Source organism: Procambarus clarkii, chromosome 84 (genome assembly GCF_040958095.1).
Source record: "Procambarus clarkii isolate CNS0578487 chromosome 84, FALCON_Pclarkii_2.0, whole genome shotgun sequence".
In the NCBI taxonomy this organism is placed as follows: Eukaryota; Metazoa; Arthropoda; class Malacostraca; order Decapoda; family Cambaridae; genus Procambarus; species Procambarus clarkii.
The window spans coordinates 22,851,527-22,871,264 of NC_091233.1; the positions used below are offsets into that span (position 1 = coordinate 22,851,527).

At 46.4% G+C, this 19,738-nt stretch overlaps 1 protein-coding gene across 1 annotated transcript in view; it reads right to left on the reverse strand.

Annotated features, from left to right (window-relative positions):
* LOC138358569 (uncharacterized) overlaps positions 1-16,917 on the reverse strand; it is a 28,267-nt gene extending 11,350 nt beyond the window's left edge. The window contains exons 1-2 of the mRNA XM_069316632.1: positions 16,624-16,917; positions 4,293-4,815 (exon numbers count right to left, since the gene is read on the reverse strand). Coding sequence (XP_069172733.1) covers positions 4,293-4,810 — 518 coding nt within the window. The 5' untranslated portion in view covers positions 4,811-4,815; positions 16,624-16,917. The remainder of the gene's footprint in view (positions 1-4,292; positions 4,816-16,623) is intronic.
* Positions 16,918-19,738: the final 2,821 nt, after the last annotated feature.

The following is a 19,738-nucleotide window of genomic DNA, read 5'->3' on the forward strand; positions in this document are numbered from 1 at the left end:
TACTCCTCTTTCTTCTCAACATGTTATGTTGGATCTTCTTTCATCTTTTCTTTCTCTGATTTGTTTTCCTTCAGTAATTCATTAATCTAATCGCAAAATTTATTTCTTACGCTACTCTCTTTTTTATATTTCCAGCCCTACTGGTCATGATTTGCATCACTTTCTGCCCTTGGCTGACATCACTTTCTGCCCTTGGCCGACATTACTTTCTGCCCTTGGCCGACATTACTTTCTGCCCTTGGCTGACATCACTTTCTGCCCTTGGCCGACATTACTTTCTGCCCTTGGCCGACATTACTTTCTGCCCTTGGCCGACATTACTTTCTGCCCTTGGCCGACATTACTTTCTGCCCTTGGCTGACATCACTTTCTGCCCTTGGCCGACATTACTTTCTGCCCTTGGCCGACATTACTTTCTGCCCTTGGCCGACATTACTTTCTGCCCTTGGCTGACATCACTTTCTGCCCTTGGCTGAGATCACTTTCTGCCCTTGGCCGACATCACTTTCTGGCCTTGTTGACATTACTTTCTGCCCTTGACTGATATCACTTTCTGCCCTTAAATGCCATCATTGTATATACACTAAGAGTATACTCCAGTCCTGGACAATATTCAGGAATAATATACACTTGCTGGTTAGACAACAAAGTATTGTGATTGACTTAACGAGCCTCGTGCAGTTGCCAGGCCATTAAACTCCCCACCAAACAAGCCCCAGTTTCTCGGTGTATATTCACTGAGATTTACGTAAGTCTTGGACTGTGTGCAGGATTACATGGTGGTGTATACTCATTGGTTGGTCAGTAGGTTGGTGTCACGACCATAGTGACTGGTAACTCGAGCCCCAGACAGTGTCAGGCCAAGCCTGGAGCCCCCAGACAGTGTCAGGCCAAGCCTGGAGCCCCCAGACAGTGTCAGGCCAAGCCTGGAGCCCCAGACAGTGTCAGGCCAAGCCTGGAGCCCCAGACAGTGTCAGGCCAAGCCTGGAGCCCCAGACAGTGTCAGGCCAAGCCTGGAGCCCCAGACAGTGTCAGGCCAAGCCTGGAGCCCCCAGACAGTGTCAGGCCAAGCCTGGAGCCCCAGACAGTGTCAGGCCAAGCCTGGAGCCCCCAGACAGTGTCAGGCCAAGCCTGGAGCCCCAGACAGTGTCAGGCCAAGCCTGGAGCCCCCCAGACAGTGTCAGGCCAAGCCTGGAGCCCCCCCAGACAGTGTCAGGCCAAGCCTGGAGCCCCAGACAGTGTCAGGTCAAGCCTGGAGCCCCCCAGACAGTGTCAGGCCAAGCCTGGAGCCCCCCAGACAGTGTCAGGCCAAGCCTGGAGCCCCAGACAGTGTCAGGCCAAGCCTGGAGCCCCCCAGACAGTGTCAGGCCAAGCCTGGAGCCCCAGACAGTGTCAGGCCAAGCCTGGAGCTCCAGACAGTGTCAGGCCAAGTAAGGAGCCCCCAGACAGTGTCAGGCCAAGTAAGGAGCCCCCAGACAGTGTCAGGCCAAGCCTGGAGCCCCAGACAGTGTCAGGCCAAGCCTGGAGCCCCCCAGACAGTGTCAGGCCAAGCCTGGAGCCCCAGACAGTGTCAGGCCAAGCCTGGAGCCCCCCAGACAGTGTCAGGCCAAGCCTGGAGCCCCCCAGACAGTGTCAGGCCAAGCCTGGAGCCCCCAGACAGTGTCAGGCCAAGCCTGGAGCCCCCAGACAGTGTCAGGCCAAGCCTGGAGCCCCAGACAGTGTCAGGCCAAGCCTGGAGCCCCCCAGACAGTGTCAGGCCAAGCCTGGAGCCCCCCAGACAGTGTCAGGCCAAGCCTGGAGCCCCCCAGACAGTGTCAGGCCAAGTCTGGAGCCCCCAGACAGTGTCAGGCCAAGCCTGGAGCCCCCAGACAGTGTCAGGCCAAGCCTGGAGCCCCCAGACAGTGTCAGGCCAAGCCTGGAGCCCCCAAACTAAGCCAAGCCACCAGTGACACCAGCCTCCCTATACTGATCGAAGTAGGGCGCAAGGTTGATTAGGTTAGGTTACGATATATTTTCTTAGGGGTTAGGTTGGGTTGGGTTAGGTTAGGTTCAGTGGGAATTAAAATCCACTGGCGAACTGTCCTCTATGTGATGTGTATCGGGTTAGTTATCCCAGACGTTTGAACCACTAGATGCGCAGGCAATCAAGATTTGATCTGAGTGTGTACTCTGATCGTGGCTTCAGATTGCTAATTACAGCATTCAGTGCGTCACAAGTATTCCCAGACGGAGTATGTATGTCCTACAACCTGCATATCAATGCAGTTTGCAGGACCTTGAATGAACATCTTTGCAGGACCTTTGTGATTAATGAACACTTGTCCATTAATCACAAAGATGATTTCGACGGCTTTCACGTAACACCAAACCTTGCAATCGTGCATTTCTTAAAGGCATATTCCTTTATTATATACCTGTATGTTGATTGATGCTGCAAGGAACCGCACGGGGGCAGCATAACAGCATGCAAGGAAGCCTGTAATATTGCAAGCAACTCGTAACCAGTTAAGAGTGAGCGACTTTCATATAAAGGAGGGCTCGTCTGACTTGGCGTGTTGTCCAATCGTGTGCTGGCTAGAGACGTGGTTAGAAGCGTCAACCAGGAGGCCTTGGTCGGGGACCGGGCCGCGGGGTCGTTGAGCCCAGAAATCATCCCAAGGTGAGCACACCAGATGAAAAGAAATATTGATGGATCTGATATTAGCTGGGTGTCTACTGATCATTCCAGGAGATAATCAACCCGTGACCTAATCAACCTGTGACCTAATCAACCTGACCTAATCAACCATGGCCTAATCAACCCGTGACCTAATCAACCTGTGACCTAATCAACCATGGCCTAATCAACCCAGGACCTAATCAACGCACCTAGCCAGGAATAAAGTGTACACACGTACCCCTGAGCACAATACACACACGTAATGTACTCCCTGCTGGCATGAATAACACAGCACAGTTATTACTTCCATAGCACGTTCATGTAATATACTAACCTGTCTGTATTTAATTATATGTGTTTACCAAGTTGTACTTGCCAAATGGTTCTTACCTAATTGTGCACACTTGGCAGTATCTTAATTCCATGCCAAAAGGGCATGTGATTTTAATATATGTTTTGAGAATAGTAAATAATAAAATGGAATTGATAAGATGTTTCATATTATTATAGAGATCTGATTTGTATGGTTAGTGAAACATAGGGAGAAAATAGCTGTTTGTTGTACCTTTTAGTCATTACTTCCCAGCAAACTCTTCCAACAAACCTAACAGAATTTATACAAATTATTCTCTATGTATAATTACCGCATACTGCAAAGAACTACCACACACAAGTATTAAAGTTCCTAAATTGGCATAATAAGTAATTTTTAATTCCTGGAATTGAAAACAAATTAAAATCAATTTTTCATATATTTTTTTAATAACATTAAGAGATTAGCAGCTTCTCAAGCAGGTCAGCAACTTTTCAAGCTGCAGAAATTCACAGGAACAATCCGTATGCTTAATTTATAATTGTGCAGAATTGTAAATTACTTAGAATTTTGGTTCGAAATTATAAAAAAAATGAAATAATCCAACCCACTCATATGAAACGAAACTAAGACGTTTCTGTCTGTTCTGGACTTTCAAGAACACGTTTCGGTCTGTTCTCGACTTTCAAGAACACGTTTCGGCCTGTTCTCGACTTTCAAGAACACGTTTCGGCCTGTTCTCGACTTTCAAGAACACGTTTCGGTCTGTTCTCGACTTTAAAGGAAACGTTCGCGGTCTGTTTAGGTGTTTCATTAAAACGATTCGGTCTGCCTTGGACTTTCATAACGACGTTTCGATCCGTACTTTTCGATCCGACATGAGAACAGTAATGTCATTTACCTTTGAGTTTCGTTATATGTTTCAGCCCCGTTTCTGTGAGCTATTCTGTGTGAAATATTGATCCTTATCAATCCACTCAATTGGAAGGGACAAGTCAAGCAACAAGTCCCGCCATGAAAATAAATCACAGCCTAACAAACAACGTAACTAAAACGTCTATTTTACGCCCTAACGACGTAATAACGTACTAAGCATTACGTTGTGCATTTGATATGAAAGGTGCGATAAGAAAGACCCCCCAAGACACTATACTTACGACACCAGGAATCTCAGGAGCCAAGCTAGAAGTCCACAGCCTAACAACGTAACTAAAAACGTCTATTTTACGTCCTAACGACGTAATAACGTACTAAGCATTACGTTGTGCATTTGATATGAAAGGAGCGATAGGGAAGACCCCCCCAAGACACTATACTTACGACACCAGGAATCTCAGGAGCCATGCTAGGAGTCCGTATCTCTCACGGTCAGCGTAGGCGCTGCAGATGGCCAAACTGCTACAGCTCCTCGTGTCGACCACATTGGGGAGCCCCATGACTGACTGTAGGACGAGTCTAGTTAGAGGAGCCTCTTGATTGTACTCTGCGTCGTCGTTCTGTCTGCCAAAGGAGCCGTGAGAGGTGGTGTAGATGGCTACTCCTAGGCCTCCCAGCAGGAAGAGAGCTATGAAGGCTAGGCCGCCGAAGGACTGGCTGCTGAGCCCAGCGGCTGTGAACTCCCCAGCGCCGGGTAGTGTGAAGGAGAAGAGCGGGATGGTGAAAGCAACGGAGGTGTTGAAGGCCGTCGACTGGTCGTAATTAATGAAGAATCTGCCCTCCTGGCCCTCAGGTACTGCATCATGCAGGTCCTCGAAGCTGCTGGGTAAGTTGGCAGCAACCTTCGTCACCCTGCAGAGTGTGGTCGTTATCACAATCACCGCCGCCACCAACCACGCCATTGTACCTGTAATATAATGCAGCATTAGTCAGTAATTGCGATGACGCCTGTAACTGGCTATGTCATTATATCCTACCACAACAAGTTGGGGAAATTGGAGATATTATATAATATTACAAATACTAGTGTATTTTGAACACACTAAGCACTGTTCACCTTGCTGTAAATAGGCACCTGGGAGTTAGACAGCTGTTGTGGGCTGCTTCCTGTGTGTGTGTGTGACAAAAAAACAGTTAAGAGGCGGGCCGAAAGAGCCAGAGCTCAACCCCCGCAAGCACAACTAAGTGAATATACACACACACATTGCAACGAGACTCGTCCCAGAGCTACGAGGGATGGGGTATGAGGAGCGCCTGAGGGAACTGTGCCTTACGACACTAGAAAGAAGAAGGGAGAGTGGGGACATGATAGGAACGTATAAGATACTCAGAGGGATTAACAGAGTGGACATAGACGAAATGTTCACACGGAATAGTAACAGAACGAGGGGACATGGATGGAAGCTTGAAACTCAGATGAGTCACAGAGATGTTAGGAAGTTTTCTTTTAGCGTGAGAGTAGTGGGAAAATGGAATGCACTTCAGGAACAGGTTGTGGAAGCAAATACTATTCATAATTTTAAAACCAGGTATGATAGGGAAATGGGACAGGAGTCATTGCTGTAAACAACCGATGCTCGAAAGGCGGGATCCAAGAGTTAATGCTCGATCCTGCAGACACAACTAGGTGAGTACACACACACACACACACACACACACACACACACACACACACACACACACACACACACACACACACACACACACACACACACACACATGAGTGTTCACAACCGAGTCTGAGCAGCTCCCAATGTTAGACAAGAAGACAATCCAAGACGAGAGACAAACAGAAATCATTACTGCGTGATGCATCAAATGAACAAATCCACAAGGGCTGTGACGAGGATTCGAACCTGCGTCCGAGAGCATCCCAGACGTTGCCTTAATCGACTGAGTTACGACAGGGTCAACAGGAGTTGAAACCGAAGTTCTACTGAACTTACTGGATCCTGCAGCGTCTCCGAGGCACAAACCTCGAGAGTGCAGGGGGGAGTTGTGTAAAACCCTGGTTTGTGTCTCGGAGAGGCTGCAGGATCCAGTAAGTTCAGTAGAACTTCGGTTTCAACTCCTTTTGACCATGTCGTAGCTCAGTCGATTAAGGCAGTGTCTGGGATGCTCTCGGACGCAGGTTCGAATCCTCGTCACGGCCCTTGTGGATTTGTGCACGAGAGACAAATATTAAGATGACAGCAGATATCAAGCAACCACTAACAATCCACCGGATCAAACCAAAGTTGTTGGACCAGACAACGTCTCACCGATCACATATAACAAGGCAACGCAGGCCCTCAGCTTCCCTCTAGCAATGATCTTCAATCACCCATCGAACTAAGACCAGCGTTCTGGGTCGCCTGAGACACAGACTAGGTGCTGGGACCCAACCCTCCTGCTCCAAATAATGCTCTCAGCAGGACCTTCCATTATATTGCGGGATCGAACGCCACCTGGAGCGTTATATTTAGAGACGTTCTCAATTCCACTAGACCAATTAACATGGAGGTTGTGGTTATGGATTCGAACGAGTTACGTGCGAATTTCTGATCCCATATTGCCAACACTGACTACATGTTGCCAGTACTGACTACATGTCAGGGAGCCGGTCGGCCGAGCGGACAGCACACTGGACTTGTGATCCTGTGGTCCTGGGTTCGATCCCAGGCGCCGGCGAGAAACAATGGGCAGAGTTTCTTTCACCCTATGCCCCTGTTACCTAGCAGTAAAATAGGTACCTGGGTGTTAGTCAGCTGTCACAGGCTGCTTCCTGGGGGTGGAGGCCTGGTCGAGGACCGGGCCGCGGGGACACTAAAAAGCCCCGAAATCATCTCAAGATAACCTCAAGATGTTGCCAACACTCACCCACATCAAGGAGGTGGTGGCCAACCAACCCAATAACACAACAATTATATGATTCAGTTGTCAACGCCAACATAGCTGACCGTCCTAAATAGCACTAAAAAAAATACAATTTTTAAGTCTTTTTAAAGACCTTAAAAAGGTCGTAATAGGTGGTCTTAGGGGGTCGTTAATTACACTGTTACAGGTGAGCAATTACAATGAGAAGCAGAGCTGTGAGGCCCTTATGAGAAGGTATTTTGTGCGTTCTTAATTCTCTAACTACTTCTTTTGTTGCGTTCTGGAGAGTGTGTTGAGGAGAGTTGACACTCTGCGGTGCAAGTCGCCTGCAACATTCACGTTACAACACTCACGTTGCAACACACACGTTACAACACTCACGTTGCAACACTCACGTTGCAACACTCACGTTGCAACACACACGTTACAACACTCACGTTGCAACACTCACGTTGCAACACTCACGTTGCAACACACACGTTGCAACACACTCGTTGCAACACTCACTTTTTAACGTCACAGGGACGTTAGAAACAACGTTTTTCAGTGTCAGAGTAGTTAACAGGTGGAATACATTAGGCAGTGATGTGGTGGAGGCTGACTCCATACACAGTTTCAAATGTAGATATGATAGAGCCCAATAGGCTCAGGAATCTGTACACCTGTTGATTGACGGTTGAGAGGCGGGACCAAAGAGCCAAAGCTCAACACCCACAAACAGAACTAGGTGAGTACACACATACACACACTCACACACACACACACAGGAAGCAGCCCGTAACAGCTGTCTAACTCCCAGGTGCCTAAATACAGCTAGGTGAACAGCTGCATCAGGGTAAAAGAAACTCTACCCATTTGTTTCCACCATCGCCGGGGATCGATCCCCGGGCCAAAGGACTACGAACCCTGAGCGCTGTCCACTCAACTATCAGGCCCCAACCTAGTAATGTGTGTATATAAGTACATGAACGAGTGCATATGTGTACACACCTGAACAACCACACTTGTGCATCTGAGCACATGCCGCTGATGATATCCTTTTGATGTGGACCTCTGGGGACAGGTTCGGTGTGATATCAACCCCAAGATCTTTCTCTCTATTTGAGAGAAGTGTCTCTAGTGTGTGTGAGTGTGTATGAGTACATGAACGAGTGCATATGTGTACACACCTGAGCGACCACACATGTGCACCTGAGCACATGCTGCTCCCACACCTGTAAGACTCCCCAGCCACCATATATGGAAGCCACTGGACAAACACCACCTCCACAAACAACTCATCTCCCAGTCACTCTAACACATTACCCTCATTAACACATGAACTAATAAGAGAACCTCCCAAAATGTCACAGTTTGCCTTACTTGTTAACAAATGTCGTCTCTGGACGGTGATTTGGAAATAACAATTAACGAACTGCTGCTCATTGGATCAAGAAACAACAACAGAAAACGGTAGCTGTTTACAGAAGTTCTGAATTATTTGGTGTCACAAAGTTAGAAGTTCTAAATTATTTGGTGTCACAAAGTTAGAAGTTCTGAATTATTTGGTGTCACAAAGTTAGAAGTTCTGAATTATTTGGTATCACAAAGTTAGAAGTTCTGAATTATTTGGTGTCACAAAGTTAGAAGTTCTGAATTAGTTGGTATCACAAAGTTAGAAGTTTTGAAATATTTGGTGTCACAAAGTAAGAATCTCTGAATTAGTTGATATTGCAAAGTTAGAAGTTCTGAATTAGTTGGTATCACAAAGTTAGAAGCTCTGAATTACCTGGTATCACAAAGTTAGAAACTCTGAATTAGTTGGTATCACAAAGTTAGAAGTTCTGAATTAGTATCACAAAGTTAGAAGCTCTGAATTAGTTGGTATCACAAAGTAAGAAGTTCTGAATTAGTTGATATCACAAAGTTAGAAGTTCTGAATTAGTTGATATCACAAAGTTAGAAGTTCTGAATTAGTTGATATCACGAAGTTAGAAACTCTGAATTAGTTGATATCACAAAGTTAGAAGTTCTGAATTAGTTGATATCACAAAGTTAGAAATTCTAAATTACTTGGTATCACAAAGTTAGAAACTCTGAATTAGTTGGTAGCACAAAATTAAAAACTCTGAATTAGTTGGTATCACAAAGTTAGAAACTCTGAATTAGTTGATATCGCAAAGTTAGAAGCTCTGAATTAGTATCACAAAGTTAGAAGCTCTGAATTAATTGATATCACAAAGTTAGAAACTCTGAATTAGTTGATATCACAAAGTTAGAAACTCTGAATTAGTTGATATCACAAAGTTAGAAACTCTGAATTAGTTGGTATCACAAAGTTAGAAACTCTGAATTAGTTGGTATCACAAAGTTAGAAACTCTGAATTAGTTGGTATCAAAAAGTTAGAAGTTCTGAATTAGTTGGTATCACAAAGTTAGAAACTCTGAATTAGTTGATATCACAAAGTTAGAAGTTCTGAATTACTAGGTATCAAAAAGTTAGAAGTTCTGAATTAGTTGGTATCACAAAGTTAGAAACTCTGAATTAGTTGATATCACAAAGTTAGAAACTCTGAATTAGTTGGTATCACAAAGTTAGAAACTCTGAATTAGTTGGTATCACAAAGTTAGAAGTTCTGAATTAGTTGGTATCACAAAGTTAGAAGTTCTGAATTAGTTGGTATCACAAAGTTAGAAGTTCTGAATTAGTTGATATCACAAAGTTAGAAGTTCTGAATTAGTTGGTATCACAAAGTTAGAAGTTCTGAATTAGTTGGCATCACAAAGTTAGAAGTTCTGAATTAGTTGGTATCACAAAGTTAGAAGTTCTGAATTACTTGGTATCACAAAGTTAGAAGTTCTGAATTAGTTGGTATCACAAAGTTAGAAGTTCTGAATTAGTTGGTATCACAAAGTTAGAAGTTCTGAATTAGTTGATATCACAAAGTTAGAAGTTCTGAATTAGTTGGTACCACAAAGTTAGAAGTTCTGAATTAGTTGGTATCACAAAGTTAGAAGTTCTGAATTACTTGGTATCACAAAGTTAGAAGTTCTGAATTAGTTGGTATCACAAAGTTAGAAGTTCTGAATTAGTTGGTATCACAAAGTTAGAAGTTCTGAATTAGTTGGTATCACAAAGTTAGAAGTTCTGAATTAGTTGGTATCACAAAGTTAGAAGTTCTGAATTAGTTGGTATCACAAAGTTAGAAGTTCTGAATTAGTTGGTATCACAAAGTTAGAAGTTCTGAATTAGTTGGTATCACAAAGTTAGAAGTTCTGAATTAGTTGGTATCACAAAGTTAGAAACTCTGAATTAGTTGGTATCACAAAGTTAGAAGTTCTGAATTAGTTGGTATCACAAAGTTAGAAGTTCTGAATTAGTTGGCATCACAAAGTTAGAAGTTCTGAATTAGTTGGTATCACAAAGTTAGAAGTTCTGAATTAGTTGGTATCACAAAGTTAGAAGTTCTGAATTAGTTGGCATCACAAAGTTAGAAGTTCTGAATTAGTTGGTATCACAAAGTTAGAAGTTCTGAATTAGTTGGTATCACAAAGTTAGAAGTTCTGAATTAGTTGGTATCACAAAGTTAGAAGTTCTGAATTAGTTGGCATCACAAAGTTAGAAGTTCTGAATTAGTTGGTATCACAAAGTTAGAAGTTCTGAATTAGTTGGTATCACAAAGTTAGAATGTAAAAATACAGGAATTTAGTGGAAATGTTGAGGGAGTGTTGGTCCATAATCGATTCAGTTTCGGTGCAGAGAGCAGGTCACAATAGCCTGGTTGAACTTAAGGCACTTAACCCACGTCTGAAAATATTGGAAGTGACGATGATTTGATCAGTTGTGGAGCATTATCAAGTCCGGTTCAGCTTCTAATTTAGAAGCTTAAATTAGTGTGTGTGTGTGTGTGTGTGTGTGTGTGTGTGTGTGTGTGTGTGTGTGTGTGGGTGTGGGTGTGTGTGGGTGTGTGTGTGTGTGTGTGTGGGTGTGTGTGTGTGTGTGTGTGTGTGTGTGTGGAGTAGGAGTGCTGGTGTACATTTGTGTTCTATGTGCATACACACACACACACACACACACATGTATTGCTGAGTGTGTGTGTTTGTTTACACACATGTGACTGTTGCACACGTGACTGCAAACGTAGGCCTACGCCTGCAGTAATCACAACACGGCAGCAAACACCTCCAACTATATCAAACTATAATGTATTTTCCTCAAAAAAACTGTCGTAGGTTCTGCATTTTCCGAAGCGGGAATCGAGTCAAGAAGTCTGTAGTAGGCCTGACGGCTGAGTGGACAGCGCTCGGGATTCGTAATCCTGAGGTTCCGGGTTCAATCCCCGGTGGAGGCGGAAACAAATGAATAACGTTTCTTTTACCCTGATGCCCCCTGTTCAGCTAGCAGTAAATAGGTACCTGGGAGTTAGACAGCTGCTACGGGCTGCTTCCTGGGGTGTGTAACAATAAGGAGGCCTGGTCGAGGACCGGGCCGCGGGGACGCTAAGCCCCGAAATCATCTCAAGATAACCTTAAAATAACCCCTCACAACAATTGCCTAACTCCCCGGGGTACCTATTTACTACTAGGTGAATAGGTGCATCAGGCGAAAGAAAAATCAGACCAATTGTTCGGCGGGCAACCGAACACCCCCCCCCCCCCCCGTGCCTAGATTACGAATCCCGGACGCTAACTACTTAACCAAATAGCCATGAATATGTAGTGTTCAGAGTGCTTGCAGTCTAGTGCTTCCGCTATGACTCTTTTTCACTTACGAACTTACGCACTTATTCACTTAAGCACTTACGAACGTGTACATCTTTCCTCAATCTTTGACGGCTTTGGTTACATTTATTAAACAGTTTACAAGCATGAAAACTTGCCAATCAACTGTTGTTATTGTTATAAACAGCCTCCTGGTGCTTCCGAGCTCATTAACTGTTTAATAATTGTAAACAAAGCCGCCAAAGATTGAGAAAAGATGTACAGGTTCGTTAGTGCTTGCGTAACTGCTTCGTGAATCTGGCCCCAATTTCGTAAGTGCTTGCGTAACTGCTTCGGGAATCTGGCCCCAGGTTCGTAAGTGCTTGTGTAACTGCTTCGTGAATCTGGCCCCAGGTTCGTAAGTGCTTGTGTAACTGCTTCGTGAATCTGGCCCCAGGTTCGTAAGTGCTTGTGTAACTGCTTCGTGAATCTGGCCCCAGGTTCGTAAGTGCTTTTGTAACTGCTTCGTGAATCTGGCCCCAGGTTCGTAAGTGCTTGCGTAACTGCTTCGTGAATCTGGCCCCAGGTTCGTAAGTGCTTGTGTAACTGCTTCGTGAATCTGGCCCCAGGTTCGTAAGTGCTTGTGTAACTGCTTCGTGAATCTGGCCCCAGAATGCCTGCGGGTAGGCCTATAGGAAGCATTAGGCCTTGTGGTTGTGGGAAGAACTTTGGGCGATAATGGAGAAGACTTATTTTAATGGTAGGTGAAATGGGACAGAACACATCTGTCACTTAGGGCCCAGGTAATGTGACAGGTATGTGTCTACAGGTGTATGTATGACAGGTGTGTGTATGACAGGTATGTGTCTACAGGTGTGTGTATGACAGGTGTGTGTATGACAGGTGTGTGTCTACATGTGTGTGTATAGCAGGTGTGTGTCTACAGGTGCATAACAGGTGTGTGTTTACAGGTGTATAACAGGTGTGCATCTACACGTGTACAGACAGGTGACTGTTTACTAATGACTGTTACGAGACACAGAGGAGGAGGAACAAGGTAGATGGTAGATAGAAAGTAGGTAGATGGTAGAATGGTAGGTAGATGATAGGTAGACACAATAGTCAGGATGAACAAGATGAACATTCAAACAGAAATGAAACTTCGCTTTAAAAATAAACTCTTTTGGCTCTTATATACGCAAACATACGCAATTTTGGCCCACCATGGACGTGAAATATACAGGCTTGGCCCACCATGGACGTGAAATATACAGGCTTGGCCCACCATGGACGTGAAATATACAGGCTTGGCCACCATGGACGTGAAATATACAGACTTGGCCACCATGGACGTGAAATATACAGGCTTGGCCACCATGGACGTGAAATATACAGGCTTGGCCACCATGGACGTGAAATATACAGGCTTGGCCCACCATGGACGTGAAATATACAGGCTTGGCCACCATGGACGTGAAATATACAGGCTTGGCCACCATGGACGTGAAATATACAGGCTTGGCCCACCATGGACGTGAAATATACAGGCTTGGCCACCATGGACGTGAAATATACAGGCTTGGCCCACCATGGACGTGAAATATACAGGCTTGGCCACCATGGACGTGAAATATACAGACTTGGCCACCATGGACGTGAAATATACAGGCTTGGCCACCATGGACGTGAAATATACAGGCTTGGCCCACCATGGACGTGAAATATACAGGCTTGGCCACCATGGACGTGAAATATACAGGCTTGGCCACCATGGACGTGAAATATACAGGCTTGGCCCACCATGGACGTGAAATATACAGGCTTGGCCACCATGGACGTGAAATATACAGGCTTGGCCCACCATGGACGTGAAATATACAGGCTTGGCCACCATGGACGTGAAATATACAGACTTGGCCACCATGGACGTGAAATATACAGGCTTGGCCACCATGGACGTGAAATATACAGGCTTGGCCCACCATGGACGTGAAATATACAGGCTTGGCCACCATAGACGTGAAATATACAGGCTTGGCCCACCATGGACGTGAAATATACAGGCTTGGCCACCATGGACGTGAAATATACAGGCTTGGCCACCATGGACGTGAAATATACAGGCTTGGCCACCATGGACGTGAAATATACAGGCTTGGCCACCATGGACGTGAAATATACAGGCTTGGCCACCATGGACGTGAAATATACAGGCTTGGCCACCATGGACGTGAAATATACAGGCTTGGCCACCATGGACGTGAAATATACAGGCTTGGCCCACCATGGACGTGAAATATACAGGCTTGGCCACCATGGACGTGAAATATACAGGCTTGGCCACCATGGACGTGAAATATACAGGATTGGCCACCATGGACGTGAAATATACAGGCTTGGCCCACCATGGACGTGAAATATACAGGCTTGGCCACCATGGACGTGAAATATACAGGCTTGGCCCACCATGGACGTGAAATATACAGGCTTGGCCCACCATGGACGTGAAATATACAGGCTTGGCCCACCATGGACGTGAAATATACAGGCTTGGCCACCATGGACGTGAAATATACAGGCTTGGCCCACCATGGACGTGAAATATATAGGCTTGGCCCACCATGGACGTGAAATATACAGGCTTGGCCCACCATGGAGGTGAAATATTCAGGCTTGGCCCACCATGGACGTGAAATATACAGGCTTGGCCCACGATGGACGTGAAATATACAGGCTTGGGCCACCATGGACGTGAAATATACAGGCTTGGCCCACCATGGACGTGAAATATACAGGCTTGGCCCACCATGGACGTGAAATATACAGACGTGGCCCACCATGGACGTGAAATATTCAGGCTTGGCCCACCTTGGACGTGAAATATACAGACGTGGCCCACCATGGACGTGAAATATTCAGGCTTGGCCCACCATGGACGTGAAATATACAGGCTTGGCCCACCATGGACGTGAAATATACAGGCTTGGCCACCATGGACGTGAAATATACAGGCTTGGCCCACCATGGACGTGAAATATACAGGCTTGGCCCACCATGGACATGAAATATACAGGCTTGGCCCACCATGGACGTGAAATATACAGGCTTGGCCACCATGGACGTGAAATATACAGGCTTGGCCACCATGGACGTGAAATATACAGGCTTGGCCACCATGGACGTGAAATATACAGGCTTGGCCACCATGGACGTGAAATATACAGGCTTGGCCCACCATGGACGTGAAATATACAGGCTTAGCCCACCATGGACGTGAAATATACAGGCTTGGCCCACCATGGACGTGAAATATACAGGCTTGGCCCACCATGGACGTGAAATATACAGGCTTGGCCACCATGGACGTGAAATATACAGGCTTGGCCCACCTTGGACGTGAAATATACAGGCTTGGCCGACCATGGACGCTCGGTCTAATAGCACAGTGGTCTACGTAACTGACTCACAACCGAGGAATCCTGATTTAATCCCCCGAGACGGGACAGAAACCGCTACACACATTTCACCTGATGCCTCTACTCACCTGACAGTAAAATAGACACCCCCTGCAAATCAGGAAACTGTCGTGGCTTGCATCCTCAAGCCTTAGATCACCAATACACCGAAATACAGGAATATTAACCCACTAACAATAGAAATTAGTTAAATTAATTAAAAGAAACATATATATTTATTTATTTTATTTATTTATTTATGCATATACAAGAAGGTATATTGGGAATGTGAGGATACATAAAATGATAATTACAGTCTTGTAAAGCCACTAGTACGCGCAGCGTTTCGGGCATTCCTTATAGATAAGGAATAGATAAAGGATAAATGGATAAATAGATAGATAAATGAATTCATTTAGGAAATGAGATTGAGAATTTAGGCTTAACCAGGGCAGTGACCTAACCTAACCTAACCTAACCTAACCTAACCTAACCAGGGCAGTGACCTAACCTAACCTAACCTAACCAGGGCAGTGACCTAACCTAACCTAACCTAACCTAACCTAACCAGGGCAGTGACCTAACCTAACCTAACCTAACCTAACCTAACCAGGGCAGTGACCTAACCTAACCTAACCTAACCAGGGCAGTGACCTAACCTAACCTAACCTAACCTAACCTAACCTAACCAGGGCAGTGACCTAACCTAACCTAACCAGGGCAGTGACCTAACCTAACCTAACCTAACCTAACCTAACCTAACCAGGGCAGTGACCTAACCTAACCTAACCTAACCTAACCTAACCAGGGCAGTGACCTAACCTAACCTAACCTAACCTAACCTAACCAGGGCAGTGACCTAACCTAACCTAACCAGGGCAGTGACCTAACCTAACCTAACCTAACCTAACCTAACCAGGGCAGTGACCTAACCTGACCTAACCAGGGCAGTGACCTAACCTAACCTAACCTAACCTAACCTAACCTAACCAGGGCAGTGACCTAACCTAACCTAACCTAACCTAACCTAACCAGGGCAGTGACCTAACCTAACCTAACCTAACCTAACCTAACCAGGGCAGTGACCTAACCTAACCTAACCTAACCTAACCTAACCAGGGCAGTGACCTAACCTAACCTAACCTAACCTAACCTAACCAGGGCAGTGACCTAACCTAACCTAACCTAACCTAACCAGGGCAGTGACCTAACCTAACCTAACCTAACCTAACCTAACCAGGGCAGTGACCTAACCTAACCTAACCTAACCTAACCAGGGCAGTGACTCATTCAAGTCAGTAGTAATTCAACTTCTGAAGAGCTTGATGGACAGGTACATTTCCATCAAAATCAGAATAACGGTAGGGGTTATCTTGAGATGATTTCGGGGCTTTAGTGTCCCCGCGGCCCGGTCCTCGACTAGGCCTCCACCCCCAGGAAGCAGCCCGTGACAGCTGACTAACACCCAGGTACCTATTTTACTACTAGGTAACAGGGGCATAGGGTGAAAGAAACTCTGCCCATTGTTTCTCGCCGGCGCCTGGGATCGAACCCAGGACCACACTGGGCCCAGAACACAGCAGGGGTTGTGACAACGTTTTGCAATAATGCCTAAACGTTTCCAAACGTTGTGTGTGTTAGCGTGGGAAGTAGTGCTAATGAGTGTAGGTCAACAAATCAGGTATAGTCTTTAATTGGCGGATGATTAAGGTCATTGGAATTACCTGTTTGGTTGACGACCAGGTGTCAAAGGTCTTCAGGAAACGGTGTAGTCCATCGTTAATCTTGACAGGTTGTCAATCAAGAGTGGAGAGGTCACGCTACTCCACTCAAGAGAGTGACGTCTCGCATTACTCCACAAGTTGCACTCTGGCCTCTGGTTTGTCGAACACAACAACACAGGAATGTTCCAAATGCTAAAACTTAATGGAGCTTCGGCCTTGCACGCTTTGGGTCCATGGTTCGAGCCCTCTACAGCCCAGGTGAATGGATTGCAAATGATCTTTGAGGCTCACAGGATAGGTACCGCTTGAGCACTAACAGTCAACCCGATCTATCAACTAACACGTCGTTATCGTTATCGTAACGAGCACTTCAAACACAAACCATTAAAGTTCTTGGTTCACATTTATCTATGTTTCCTATGTACCAGACTCGACAGGTCGCATGGATTCGTACGTGACTGGTTAGGCCGCAAAGGACGGATTTTTGACGTAGTGGCACGTGAAAGAGAACGGAGTGAACAGTCGCCAACCCGCACGCCGACAAGCGATACCTAACGGCTCCCGTCGCGGGAGACCTCCGCCACTGAATGTCGACTTCCTTCTGCACCGCCAGCACCACCACCACCCTGCTACGCCCACTCCTCCCCGGCAACTGGCGCCGCCCTGGCAGGGTGTGGGGCAGGGTGCTGGCCCTGGCAGGGTGTGGGGAGCAGGGTGCTGGCCCTGGCAGGGTGTGGGGGCAGGGTGCTGGCCCTGGCAGGGTGTGGGGCAGGGTGCTGGCCCTGGCAGGGTGTGGGGGCAGGGTGTGGGGCAGGGTGCTGGCCCTGGCAGGGTGTGGGGCAGGGTGCTGGCCCTGGCAGGGTGTGGGGGCAGGGTGTGGGGCAGGGTGCTGGCCCTGGTAGGGTGTGGGGGCAGGGTGTGGGGCAGGGTGCTGGCCCTGGCAGGGTGTGGAACAGGGTGTGGGGGCAGGGTGTGGGGGCAGGGTGTGGAACAGGGTGTGGGGGCAGGGGTGCCTTAAAACAACATTAAATATATCCCCAAAATATCGACTACAGAATTACCCAGTTAGTCAACATTTGCTCCGAATGAGCGAAATCTGAGCCTTTTAGAACAACATTTTACCAGGTTTCACGTCTGTATTTTCTCGAAATTATACTTTTCTGACGAGACCCAGAACGAAGTCGAGCTTAAAAAATGGATTTCGAAGCTTCAAATTCTTACGATTATCTTGTAGATATACTCAGATAAAAGTGAATGTTATGGGGGAAGAGAGAGATAGAGACAGAGAGAACTGTGACCTGGTCAAATGCTGAAAGGTCAAGCTGTCATTAGCCTTAAGTCTGGCCGGCGCTGACCAAATATTGAGCAAGAGGAACATGACCTGCCCAGACCTGGCCAGACCTGCCCAGACCTGCCCAGACCTGGCCAGACCTGGCCAGACCTGCCCAGACCTGCCCAGACCTGGCCAGACCTGCCCAGACCTGGCCAGACCTGCCCAGACCTGCCCAGACCTGGCCAGACCTGCCCAGACCTGGCTAGACCTGGCCAGACCTGCCCAGACCTGGCCAGACCTGCCCAGACCTGCCCAGACCTGGCCAGACCTGGCCAGACCTGGCCAGACCTGCCCAGACCTGCCCAGACCTGGCCAGACCTGCCCAGACCTGGCTAGACCTGGCCAGACCTGGCCAGGCTCCCGGGGTCTCGCTCACCACCAACTTCGGGAGATATTTAATGGTTCACCTTTGTTAATGGAACAACCTGCATGATTTGCAATACCGTACATGTCCAATGAGATCAAGTGTATGTGCGATAAACAGAATGCCAGTGCAATAAGGTTATCTTTGCAATAAGACAGGTTATCTTTGCTGCAATAAGACAGGTTATCTTTGCAATAAGACAGGTTATCTTTGCAATAAGATAGGATATCTTTGCAATAAGATAGGTTGTCTTTGCAATAAGACAGGTTATCTTTGCAATAAGACGGGTTATCTTTGCAATAAGATAGGTTATCTTTGCAATAAGACGGGTTATCTTTGCAATAAGATAGGTTATCTTTGCAATAAGACAGGTTATCTTTGCAATAAGACAGGTTATCTTTGCAATAAGACAGGTTATCTTTGCAATAATCAAAATGTATCTTTAATACGACAGACTGCATGTGTCATTCGAGTATATGTACTATATGTTGAGGTTATCTTGCGGTTATCTTGAGGTTAACTTGAGGTTATCTTGAGGTTATCTTGAGATGATTTCGGGGCTTAGCGTCCCCGCGGCCTGGTCCTCGACCAGGCCTCCTTTTTGTTACACATCCCCAGGAAGTAACCCGTAGCAGCTGTCAACTCCCAGGTACCTATTTACTGCTAGGGAAACAGGGCCATCAGGACGAAAGAAACATTTTTGCCCATTTGTCTCCGCCTCCACCGGGGATCGAACCCGGAACCTCAGGAATACGAATCCGAAGCGCTGTCCACCCAGCTGTCAGACACAGTGCACATGCAATAATCAGAATACCTGTGCAATGAGACAGGAACATGTGCAATAAATCACAGTACATCTGTGTCAATACTAAAATAACGTCTGTCTGTCAGCGTTCAGAGGCTAGACGCTCGCGGATAGACTCCCGCAATTCTCCATCATGATCTGTACTCACCTAGTTGTGCTTGCGGGGGTTGAGCTTTGGCTCTTTGGTCCCGCCTCTCAACCGTCAATCAACTGGTGTACAGGTTCCTGAGCCTATTGGGCTCTATCATATCTACACTTGAAACTGTGTATGGAGTCAGCCTCCACCACATCACTTCCTAATGCAACCACTCTGGCACTAAAAAAGTTCTTTCTAATATCTCTGTGGCTCATTTGGGCACTCGGTTTCCACCTGTGTCCCCTAGTGCGTGTGACCCTTGTGTTAAATAGCCTGTCTTTATCTACCCTGTCGATTCCCTTGAGGATCTTGAATGTGGTGATCATGTCCCCCCCTAACTCTTCTGTCTTCCAACGAAGTGAGGTTTAATTCCCGTAGTCTCTCCTCGTATCTGTGAATACATAGGGAGTGTCACGGAAAGGATAAGGAAAGGGTCGACCCTCCCCCCCCCATGCCCCCACTAAAAGTAGGATTGAT